This window comes from Pongo pygmaeus, chromosome 6 (assembly GCF_028885625.2).
Source record: "Pongo pygmaeus isolate AG05252 chromosome 6, NHGRI_mPonPyg2-v2.0_pri, whole genome shotgun sequence".
Taxonomy (NCBI): Eukaryota; Metazoa; Chordata; class Mammalia; order Primates; family Hominidae; genus Pongo; species Pongo pygmaeus.
This window is the reverse complement of record NC_072379.2, coordinates 100,032,678-100,045,842: the sequence shown is the minus strand read 5'-3', so window position 1 is coordinate 100,045,842 and position 13,165 is coordinate 100,032,678. Positions and strand designations below refer to the sequence as shown.

General features: G+C 37.4%; 1 protein-coding gene across 4 annotated transcripts in view; it reads right to left on the bottom strand.

Moving 5' to 3' along the window:
* Positions 1-13,165, bottom strand: part of MAGI2 (membrane associated guanylate kinase, WW and PDZ domain containing 2) — a 1,485,052-nt gene that overhangs the window by 117,509 nt on the left and 1,354,378 nt on the right. For all 4 annotated transcript variants that reach the window (XM_054494395.2, XM_054494398.2, XM_054494397.2 and 1 more), the window contains 2 exons: positions 3,205-3,390; positions 1,071-1,242 (listed from right to left, as the gene is read on the bottom strand). In XM_054494395.2, coding sequence (XP_054350370.1) covers positions 1,071-1,242; positions 3,205-3,390 — 358 coding nt within the window. The remainder of the gene's footprint in view (positions 1-1,070; positions 1,243-3,204; positions 3,391-13,165) is intronic.

The window sequence follows — 13,165 nt, the reverse complement described above, 5'->3', positions numbered from 1 at the left end:
AATAGAAGAACCTCATTAGATTGTGGGTAGGAGGTTGTAAGGTTATTATAATCAGTAAAAATGCTAATTTATTTTATTTTTGAGACAGAGTCTCACTGTCACCCAGGCTGGAGTGTAACGGGAACAGTCTCAGCTCACTGCAACCTCCGCCTCCTGGGCTCAAGTGATTCTCCTGCCTCAGCCTCCCAAGTAGCTGGGACTACAGGCATGTACCACCACGAATGGCTAACTTTTGTATTTTTTGTAGAGATGGGGTTTCACCATGTTGCTCAGGCTGGTCTTGAACTCCTGGGCTCAAGCAATCCTCACACTTCAGTTTCCCAAAGTGCTGGGATTATAGGCGTGAGCCACCACACTGGCTGCTAATATTTACTAATGCCTACAAATCCTTCAACATTCTCTCCACCTCCACATCATCATCATTCTCTGAGCCATGACTTTTGTGGTTCAATGGACGTCTGCAGCCACCTCCTAACTGCTTAACCTGCATTCCCCCTGCCAGCCTCCTGTCTGCGCTCTGCAGGGCAGACTGAGAGGCCTTCTTATAAAGCAAATCCAATGATAGCAGTCCTCAGCTGAAGACCCTTCAATGACTTCCCGCTGCACTTAAAGATCAAAACATTAAGTAAGCATGCTTACAAGGCCCTTTAGGGTGGGCCCCAGCCACCCTCACTGGCTTCATCTCACATCATACTCTTCTCCTTCTGCCACCCCATATATTGGCCGCATTTCCATCGTTCATACTGCATGCTTGCTCCTGCCAGAGGGCCTCTGAGTAAGTTCTTCACTCTGGACTCTCTTTAACATGCTCTTCAGCTGTTAAGCCCTACTCATCTGCAACTGCTCACCATTTCTGCAGGAAAGCATCTCTCTTTGTGGAGGGCAGACACTCAGCTATCTTTACTAATAAAACCATATCTATAACACACACAACCTCGAAATCACACAAAGGTACGCACGGCGATTTCTACTTTATGAAAGTCTCTCTCTCTGCCTGTCCTGTGCTGTCCCCAAATGCTCCCTTCTCTCCCCACCCCATCACCTCTCAGAAAAGTCAGAGGAAATTTTACCTATTTTCGTGTCCTTGCAGCTGAAGTGGTTGAGGTGGTGCTGGCTGGGCGATGGGGCTGTTGGGGGTGGCTGGGCTTGGCTGGGCCAGGGGACTCTGCTGTGCCAGGGGACTCTGCTGCGCCATGGGACTCTGCTTCTCTGAGCTGGGTGCCGAGGTGGGGCTGTTGAGCTCTGCGATGGAGAACCAAAGTGGCAGATGCAGTCAGGTTAGCGTTGATTAGGGGAAAGAGGTGACTAGAGGCAGTGACTTTGCCTCTGCTGATGGCTCAGGCTTTGGTTATTTCCGTTTCTGCTAGGTTTTTAGATAGCAGGTTAATCTTATCAAGTTCTAATACCATTTCTGATATTTCTATTCTTTCATTAATGATCACTGCAGAACGAGGCTATGAACAGTATCTTGTCATTCTGCCAGAAGAAAAGATTACCAAAAAAACCTTGTAAAACTATGAAAAAAATAATTCAAAGGACTAAGCTCTAAAACATACTCTATTTTTGCAGCATTGCTTGCTGAGAGAAAATGGATCCGCCACCACTTTTTGCTTGTAATAAACAGCCTGAAGAGTCTTCCAAAGTGTGGATAAGGAATGAACCATAAAAAGAAAAATGTTTTTTACAATCTTTTCCTCATCCCTTGTCAGTTTCATTGCCTCATAGCCCACTGGACTCCACATTTTTCCAGAAAGAAAAAAGAACGCTGGACACAGGAAGATTCACAAAACTGTTCTTTTAAATAATTGCTTCTGGACTTCTTTCCTACTAACATCACATTTTCAACTGAAATTGACTGTATATATTGGAATAAGGGCCCAACAGACACATTCCAGACTTGGAAAACTGAGAAGCATTTAGACTTTCAGTGAGCAATCTTGTTTGCAATTAATTTCCATTGAATAGCTTATACATGTTGGTGTCTGCAGATAGTAGGTTAAAAAGCGGCATGGCCATTTTCTTTTCTCTCTCTCTTTTTTTGATTGGGTAAGAAAAGGGAGGTGATCTATTAGCATTCCCCTATAAACTCTTCTTCCCCCCTTTTTTTTCCCCACAGTCCAAATCTTTTAATTCCTTCTCCATTTATATCAGGGTTTCCCAGACTCAGCACTGTTGGCATTTTGGGTGGGGTAATTCTTTCCTGTGGACGACTGTCCTGTGCATTTTAGGATGGTTGGCAGCATCCCTGGCCTCCACCCGCTAGATGCCAGCAGCATGCCCACCTCAATCAAGACAGTCAAAAATGCCTCCAGACTTTACCAAATGTCCCCTGGGGGGACAAAACCACCCCCGTTGAGAACTACTGTTTTATATTGAAAGTCAAGTGGCTGTTTAGCCATTTGCTGCCTACATGTCAGATAATCCTAAAATGGAATTGGGGGCTGAATAAAACAGAGGGTACCAAGTTGAGTGAGCCCATCAGCCTCTGTGTGGGACACTCATCAGTGAGCTCCAGAAATGGAATTCTTCAATATTGTTGATGAGTCAGCAGCCAGAAACTAGTCATGAACCCACTGTCTCTGGAAATAGTGAATTTTCGGTGCAGTGATGTTCACAGCTCCATGACCCCTTAGGGCATGGTTATGAATTGTGATGTTCACTACTCTTTTGAGCCTCAGGGGAGAGGCCTTATACAGACAAATTCAAAAGGCTCAGTGGGAATTTTAAATTCTTATCAGATGCAACATTTTCTAAATGAGCTCTCCTTATACCACAAAACTTCATGTTTTCAAAATCAATTTGACTTTGAGGAATCCTCTAGAGATTTACTGTTAACACAAATATTTTTTTTTTTCAGATTTGTAACTCTGTCACCTCTGTTGAATGAATTCTGACTTAATATAACCATAAAAGCAGGGGCCCACAGGGAATGATTGAATAACCTGGCATCTTGGAATTCACACTATTTAGCTTGCAATGCCATATAGCTTGACCTCTGAATGAAACAGGTACTGAGTAAACAGGATATGGATTGCAACTGAGTGTGAGTTTTTGCAAAAGTGGAAATAATAATCAACCTCTGACACTCTGACACCACAGTGACGGCAGGCAGGTGCACTCCACGACCCTGGCGGGCAGGCTGAGAACAGCCGGTGAGTGTGTCCATGTGTTGACCGCCTCTGCAAGGCTGTCTCAGGCACTCACCCTCCTGAGGAATGATGCGAAGGGTGACACTAAGACCTGCATCCTTGATGAGCTTCACGATGTCAGCGTGAGGCATGTTGATGATAGACTGGCCATTCACTGCTAGGATCCGGTCTCCCACTTTTAGTTTTGCACAGCGATCTGCAGGACTCCCATCAATGATGCGTCCGATTTTATGGGGCACAGCTAAAAAAACCCCAACAGAAATAGGTGTCAGGGACATCACCGATACATGTTCTTTCAGTTCCAGCCCCAAAGGAAACAATGAAATGTCAGAATTCCTTCCTTCGTCAGTGTATTTGCCTTTCGAAATCACACTAATTTCTATCAAATGGGGTCCTGTGCACACTACTGAGACCAAAGTTTCTAAATTCAAGTCCTTTGCAGTGATAGGCCAATTCCAAACACAGACCAGGGGTTCTCAAACTTTGGGGTGATCATAATTAACCTAGAGTTAAAAAGACAGCTATTTGGGCCTTACTGGGGACCATCTGAATTAGAATGTCCAGGCATGAGGTGAGGACCATGAATTTCTAAGAAGCTTCTACGGAGATTCCAATATATATGAGTGTTTGAGGACCGCATAGAACTTTGTGCCCCATGAGCTCATATTCTAGAGACAATAATCAATAATTTAAGAAAGCTACAATAAATGCCAGAAATTCAATTTCTACCCTTTTATTATTTTATTGAGAGGAGAAAACAAGGAAGAAAAGAAATATGTGTTAACATGGGTAGTAGCCATTTGGTAAAGAAGTTATAACCACCTTCCCACTCAGGTACTAAGCTATAAAGGTTGGTGTGTTGTCACATCTTACCTCTTCTTTTTGATTTACTTTTACATGGTGCTGATATCTTGATAATGTCTGATATATAATGCATTTATCCAAATCTACAATGCCATGGATGGTAAGACACACCTTTATTTTATATGCCACGGGAAAAAAAATAAAAAGAGACACTGCTAACTAAATAATGATGCTCCATTGACTATAAGATGCTCTCCAACTATCAAAATATAAAATATATTAAAATATTAATTTTTATTAATATAAAATTTAATAATATAAATTTATTTTATATTTTTTATAAATATATTTATATATAAATATAATTATATATTTATATATAATTATATATTTATATTTATATATATTTATATATTTATATTTATATAAAAATATATTTATATATTATATATAAAAATATATTTATATAAAAATATATTTATATATTTATATTCATATATAAAAATATATTTATATATTTATATTCATATATAAAAATATATTTATATATTTATATTCATATATAAAAATATATATTATATATTTATATTCATATATAAAAATATATATTATATATTTATATTCATATATAAAAATATATATTATATATTTATATTCATATATAAATATATAATATATTTATGTTTATATATAAATATATATATTTATATTTATATATAAATATATATTATATATTTATATACAAATTCATATATTTATATATTTATATACAAATTTATATATTTATATACAAATTTATATATTTATATATTTATATTTATAAATTTATATTTTATAAATATATTTATATTTATAAATTTATAATAATAGAAATTACTAACAAAATTTAATAATATAAAAATATTAAATCTCCAAAATATTAAAATATAAAAATGTTTAAGATTGGTAAAATGTTATATGTCCTTTAAAAACAATGTACACTTCTTTTCTTTCTTTTTTCTTTTTTTTTTGAGATGGAGTCTCACTCTGTCACCCAGGCTGGGGTGCAGTGGCGCGAACCCGGCTCACTGCAAGCTCTGCCTCCCAGGTTCACACCATTCTCCTGCCTCAGCTTCCCGAGTAGCTGGGACTACAGGCGCCCACCACCACGCCTGGCTAATTTTTTTGTATTTTTAGTAGAGTCGGGGTTTCACCGTGTTAGCCAGGGTAGTCTCGATCTCCTGACCTCATGATCTGCCTGCCACAGCCTCCCAAAGTGCTAGGGTTACAGGCATGAGCCACCACACCTGACCTATTTTCTTTTTACTATTTATTTATATGTGTGAGGAGAGCCACACACATGGGAATACAGATTTTTCCTGGAAGGTTGACTTTAGTGTAAATGTTTAAGTACCTACCAAGATAACTATTTCTGGGGTGGACATCAATAGTATACCCTGTATAAACCCCCTCAAGGAGTTTACCAAACTAGAAGCCTATTCCCTTTCCATTCTCCCTTCAAGACTGTGAGCCCCAGCTCAGAAACCTGTCAATAACTCTGTGTTGTTGCTCTCCCTATGGAATCAGGTACTGCTTTGATCTGCAGAAATATGCAAAAACACAACCCACCATTCAGTATGTTTCAGGGATGTCTAGTCTCTGAACTCTCAATCTTGCACATGCTTTACAGTGAGAGGCAGAACATTAGCTAATAACCATGGCAAGGAAGGACAATTAGTGATTTAATGAGCCAGTACTTTGTTCATTCTTCTATTGTGAAAGGTTATAGATAGCATATGAAAATATTGGCTGAGCCTGTGTCCCTGAAGTGAAACTCATCATGTTGGAAACTAAAACACGTTTTTATTTACCATAAGCACTAATGGCTTTAATTAAGAACACCTTACATAGAGCATGCTAACGATCATCTTAGAATCTTAGGACAATCAATGTTTTTTCAAGTAGAAATATAAGAACTCATTAATTTACTGATTTTAAAAAAATGATGTAGGCATTGCAAGGTATTTAGGGTTGCAATTATAATTAGGGTGAACTTTAGTTCCTGTTTTTGCCCCCTTTCATGTTCAACAGTGTCTTGGAATGAATGGTTCATCAATGATTTGGTCTCCCTGGCCATAACGTGTATATTGTTATCTGTCCCGTGACCTCGGCAAAATTACCTAACTTCTCTGAGTCTGTTTTTTAACAGTAAAATTGGTATACTAACAGCATTGACTTCACAGACTGCATCTGAGAATTAAATGAGTTATGATATATAAAGCAAGTAGAACAATGCCTGACGTTTGAGAACTGATCTATAAGTATTAACTGTCATTCTTTTGATTACTATTATCTTTTAAATATTTCTGATATCACTATTAAGGGGTATGTGTGTGCTTGTGTGTAGGTACAAACTTGGTTTCTTTCCACATGGGGTAAACCTGTAATACTGCTCGGATTGAAGGAACACTTTGCTTACTACAGGATTATACAGAGCAATATCCCCTAAGTATCAACACAGGAAAATAGCTTCAGCTATGAAAGAGATGTGTTGGGTGGATTAGATAGACACTGGATGAGGTCAAGAGTCTATGTTCTCTGATTTCACAAAAAAGACGATGTTGCAGGTCTCTGTAGGAAAACATCAACTTGTAAGAGTTCATTATTCAAAGGGAAATCAGCATGATTTAAATCTCTTAATCACCCACATTGAGCCCTACACACATAAACACACACACTTTCATATTTATTGAATGTTATTAACCATTTTTCTTCCTACCTCTTATGAGTACCTACCTGAGCCAAGCACTGTGCTAAGTGATATATATGTGTGTATATAGATGTATATATACATTTAAAAAATATCCTTAACAAATCATATGAAATATTTGATATCATTACAAGTTTACAGTAGAGGAAACTGAAGCATATAGCAGTTATGAATTTGTCCAAGGTCACATATGCCAAACAGGGCTTAGAACCCTAGTCTATCAGATTTCATAGACTTTGCTGTTACTGTAGCCACCACCCTGCATCTCTTGACTTTTCTGGCTCTGATCTCTAACCTATCACTTGTCTTGTTAGTATCTGGTGCTTTTATTTGATGGGTACAGCCTGCCTCTAAGCCAGGAACAAACACTTCATGAGTAGTCCTGATTCAAGGATGAGTGGAAGTCAGGAACTTTGCCTGAAGCAGGTTCTTTGCTGCAGCTGTCTTTTGACAGGCAAAGTGGGAGGAGGAGAGAGAAGAAAGAGAAGAGGAGAGGAAATTGGACAGCTCTTCAGATCCTGTTTAGTTAGGATGTCACATCATGGTGTCATTATTTTGTGTGAAGTAATTTCTTTGGGTTTTAGAAATACTGACTTTTGAAATGAAATTTAAAAACATACTTCAAAACACAAATGGTATTTGGATGATTTTCTGTTTTGACTTATTTATGCCTCTGCTCTCCTCTATTACTGTAGATCATTTAAAATTTATTGGGCATAAAATCTCAAATGTTTCAAAACATAGATTAACACACACACACACGCACACACACACACACACAATTTGTATGCTCAACGACAATGACAAACTATTACTTGTTAATTTCCAGGCACTGCGGAACTTGCTCATTTTAAATCCTTATAGCAATAGTGTGAAGTAGCTGTAAAAGTATAATAATCATGCTCATTTCACTATTAAGAAAACAAGTGTCAAAGGCACAATTCAAATCCTTGCCTATGGCTTCAAACCTTGGGGTTACTCCTTTGTTTTTTGATATGTTGGAGGTTGAAAGCAATTTGAATTATGAAGAGCAAGCGAATGACTGTTGAGACTTAGTTTGGAAAAGCTTGCTGGTTGAGACTTCAAGATGAAAGTTTCACTGTAAACAGAATTATTTGCTCATGGTAATACTTAGTTTCAAAGCCATTTTAACTTTATTAGGGTAGTTAGAATAAAAACTAAGCTAAAAGACTGGAAATCAAAATAAAAGAATGAAAACAAATAAATTCAATGGTAGACACATAAAATGACTGAGTGACTTGCGTAAAATGTAAGTGAGCACACAGTTTAAAAATGTATCTTCAGTAATTGAAAGTACCTGACGTGGTTTTATTAACAAATGTTTTCTATTGGCATTTACTTTAATAAAAGCAGTACTTGAAACTCTTGGCAGCTAACGGCAGCCTCACTTTTCCTTTACTAGAGTTTTCCCTACATATGTAAGTGCACTGAATGTTGATGTACAACAAATCTCTGACAAGGGGTGTGCTCAGAGAGGATTCTCTCTGAAAACAAGATGCAGTTCCATTTGCTCAGTGATAAGGTCTACAGAGCCTATGACCTAAGTGCTTTCAGTGCAATGCTAATGGAATTACAGAGCAAGGAAGAAGCCCTGACCTTGGTTTCTATTATTGGGATGAATGGTACTCATTAATTCCCTGAGAATTGATGACTAAGGTAACTGCCAGAGCACAGTCCATTTAGACAGCATGCCTTGCAGACATCATCTGTCAGGCAGCAACATAAATCAAGCCTTTGGATCAGTCTTCTTGACACAGTATGCTTAGGATACACAGATATTTGGGGAAAGTTGCAATATGTCATTTGCCTTTGGACATACTGACATCTAGGAAGGAGACAATGTGTCACTAGTCAGAAATTTCCTTGTAATTGAAAATCTCATAAATTACGGAAAAAAGAAACCCAGCTTTTCTATGTCTTTATTCCTTTATAGGTAAAATGATATTGTCTACTTATATTGCAACATGTTTTATATTTTCCCATAGATGAATGAACTCTTTTGGCTCTGCTCAACGTACCACACTTGTTTTGGTAGGAATATTCAGAGATAATCTGTTGGATTGGATGTCCTCCAAGTGAGTTTGGAAGGGCTGGATTCTTGGGGTCTGTAGCCACATCACTACTGAAAGCAGGGATCCTCCCTTTTTTGCTGTTGGATTCTCTTCTGGGAACTCGTATAGTCTACCCCGGCTCCTTCAGTCACTGGTCAAAGTGGGCCGATCCAGCCAATGAACTCCTGTTGTTTCTACCTTGGGTCAGTCCCCATAAAGAAGACAGGATGTTTACTTGAAGGACTTTTCTTGCTTTGGTGATAGATTCTTCCTGAAATCCTAAGGGAAGGGATTATTAGATCCCCCTTCTCTCCTCTTTCCTCATTATTTGTCTTGCTGTTTATGTGTATTTCATTTCAGAGAAAGAAAAGCCTGTGACTCATGTTTACATTTAATTATCTTCTTGTTAATAGATCCCACAAAGTGGAGTTATATGTGGAGGAAAGTATTAAACAGGAAAGTGGATTTTGCATCAATCATGCCAAACTTACAAGAGGGAAGTTCCTGAAATGAGCGTGAGAAAAATAAATACTTCAAAGGCAATCGATAGCATAAACTCTCATTAGCTCGCATTTCCATTAATTTGTCAAGGTTAAACAACATGTCATTAGCTTAAAGAGGCAAAGGAAGTTAGTTTGGGTTTAGAATCTGTGACCTGATGTGAAAATAAACGCTTTTTAAAAGTTGGATAATTCCAGTTGTTTTTCTTTCAATAATATGTGAAAATTACCTTCTGTCTAGTTTAAATTTGTGGGTTGGAGCAGAAGGGTCAATTACTACATCAATCAACACATTTCAGAATAGCATCTTCTTAATAACAGGCACTATGCTAGGCCCAGAGGGGAAGGCAATAATAAAGCAACACATGGTATTTGCCCTTAAGAAACTCACCGTCTGGTTGGGGAGACCAGGGATAAATTTATAAAAATACATAAAGCAAAATGCAAATGGCAAATACTTGGCAAATGTAATGTGCTGCAAAAGTAGAGTGGAGGAGTGAATTCTTGAGTCCAGGTGTAGACTGAGAGAATGGTGAGGAATGGGAAGGTCATTCTGGGGAGGAGGGAATGTGTGCCCCTTGGTAAGTGGCAGCTCCCTTAGAAAAAAACTTATGAGGGTAAATGGGTATATAATCCAAGGAGGTTTGCGGGGAGACAAGGAGAGGTGCTCTGTGGGCTGGGGTCCCTCCTGCCCTCATAATTATTGCTTCCTTGAGATCTCTGATATGATGCCTTTAGCCCAGCTTCTGTGAATGGAGACTGAGCACAGAGGAATGATGCAAGATTGTCACAAAGTGTTTCCATCGCTTTAATACATGGTGGAAACTCCTGATCTGTTTTTCTGCCTTCAGAAACCAGAGCATAATATTAATCTTGCTTATTTTCCATCGCTCCTTCCTAAAAATTCTGACTTCATATGTTTTATTGTGACAAACCCATTCAGATAGATATTGTCCCTTCCTGGAATATGACAAGATGTCCTTCAAAAGAGTTTTCTTTGTCATCATGGGGTGGAGATGTGGGAAAAAACATGTGTTTTGTATTTTAACGTTTTTTTTTGTGGTAAAATTAAGAAAAAGCAGACGGCATGACTTGTTTTCCTCTAGAACGCTGTGAAATTTAGCTTTCCAAAGATGAAAACGTCTTCCCTGAAATTCATAGCCAACTGATATGCAAAATCCAAAATCAAACAGCTGGTGTTTTAAGGACTGCATATTCAAAAAGTGTGTTTCACCCCCCTCCCAGCACCCATGAGTCATTCTCTTGTGGTTGAACAGTTTAGCTACCCTGCAGTTGGTAATAAGCAGATGGTCAGACAGGAGAATGGGAAGAAGGGCTCATCACTGGCAATTTGGGAACCCAGCTAAACTCACGTTGCTAAGGGCAGAAAGCATCCTATAGATACTATTAACTAAATGGCTGGAGAGAAACACTCAGCAGCCATATATTACCGTTTATACTTTTATTTTATACCAATTGTTAAAAATTTGCATAGCTAAGTACTGAGAGTAAATTGGTAATTGAAAGAAATCTCACGACATTAGGAATTGTAACTAGCTATGACTTGACTGTTCTATCCTGGAACATGAGGCTGGGTTAAAATGGATTTGTTGTTTGGAAACATTTGATGGGCCAGGGGTCACATGGCTAGCTTCATGTGACCTGGGCAGTCACACAGGCCACCATGCTCAAAAGGGCCTGGTGTTTGGTTTAGTCACCAAACTTGATATTATCACCAGCTTGATATTCTTAATAATTTTTGAACAAGGACCTCACATTTTGATTTTGCACTAGACTCTGCAAATTATGTAGTTGGTCTTCTGTAGATCTGTCCATAACGTATTTCTTCCTTGCACCACTCCACTGTTCTTAGTGTCTGCAATGGAAGGTGTAAATGAGAATATGTTACAGCTACCAAGAAAAATCACCAACAAGGTGGGTGGTAGGAAAGGAGCCAAAACAATCCTTTTCTCTATGGGTGCATTTTCCACTCCCCTGTACATCACTAGAAAAGGCAGTCCAAAAAATTTCTGTTAAGTATACTCTTACTTTTGATTCTTCATATATTTATTGAAGAGGTCTAAAAATTACCTTGATTCTCTTACTCCACTGTGAAAATTATTCTTATAAGTCACTCATTATTGTGTCATTGACAAAGCAACTATTCTTCTGTAACCCTCTTTAAGTAGATGTTAAGATAGATCACCGTATTTCAAGGGGTTCATGTATTCTTTTGATATGGTTTTTCTCCTCACAGTGTGACAAAATGTCTAGACATTAGAGTGGCAGCAAGCAAAGAAACTTCAGAATAGTCATGATCCTCAAATCTGTAGGTGTGTGGGGTCTGGGAGCTAGACAGAGAGAATGAAAAAACATTTCCATTTGTAGTTACACCTTTTTTCTTCTGTAGCAATACTTTTCATTTCTCTGTATGTCCCTGAAAATCACCTTGCCAACTTGTATAATAACTAGCAAGGATATCTTTTTTGACCTGTTTGGGTCTGAATGTCATGATAGAAAATCTGGTCCCACTAAGCCAAATAAATATTAACCCTATTTCGGCAATTTTTGCATTTTTCGCAAAGACTCAGAAAAAGATACATATTTCCATTGCCCAATAAAACCAGCTACTCAGGACTTTCCAGTCAAGGGGTAGAAGGTGAAATTCTGTTGTTCAACTAGAGTAATTTTAGTTAGTAAAATTGTGTAGCTTTTAGCAAGCATGGCTTGCAAATAACCAAACAGCAAGCTGATTCAGTAATAATGGAAAAATCTTTAAAGAGTTATTGATGTTAAAATATGATAAGGGAATCCTTCCCTGCAGGGCAGAAAAGCCAGTTGCTTTATTCTTTCTAAGAAACAGTTGCAGGGTTGAGGTGTGGTATTATACTTCCATCCCAAGCATGCAAATCTACCTTTCAAAGGGCTGGTTGCCCAATTTTATGATGACCAATTTAGTTCCTGAATATGGGGTTCCTTTTATTTATAATTTATCACAGAGCCTCATTAAGTTATTACTAGAAAATACTAGATGGTTCTATTTTGATAAAAATTGTATAAAAATTTCAAAATTCACATAATATAAAAGAAGAGTAAACAATCTTCTAGTGATTGGAAATATCTTATAGCTAAAGCAACTTAATTATTTTTTAAGATGTCATTTTTATTTTCTGAAAAAGCATTTATTTTTAAAACTGGGTACTGATTATTAAGACAGGTACAGTTTAAATTGTCCATTTAAAAAATCATATGTCATTCCCAACCTAACCTGTCCATATGCATAGAGAAAAATACATTAAGTATGTACTCATTACTTGGGCCTTTCCTTAATCTGAATAATTTATTTTTATGAAACTCAAGATTTTTGTGATGTTGCTTCATCAGCTCATTTCCAAAACTGCTATATGATCTTATTCAGTGTTGCTTAATCTTAGGACCATTTTTCTTTCACTTACAGCCCTATAAGTTGTTGTTGTTTTTTTTTTTTTTTTTTGCCACAGACTCTTTTGTTTCTGTCTTTAAACTAGTAGCTATCCATGTTTTTTGTCCTCCCACTCACTACCAATTGCTCTCAATATGATGACAATTTAAGAGACTTATAGCAAGCTAATTGTCTTCCTTACATTTTCCCTACCTAGGATTTCTTTCCTCAAAGAGCTCTATGAGAAGTGTCAGGCATTAAAGCAACTTAATTGAAGTAATATATGTGTGAACTTAAATAAATTAAACATAACCAAAATGGTTATAATAAAAAATTCTAGTCTCTTGCCCTAACTCTCCCATCCTCTCTAGTTCTGTGACTCAAATGCAAACATTTTAAATCTTTCAGCTGTTTCTTCTTCACATTTCTAATAATATTCCTGTATAGCTATTTCTCATTATCAACGTTAT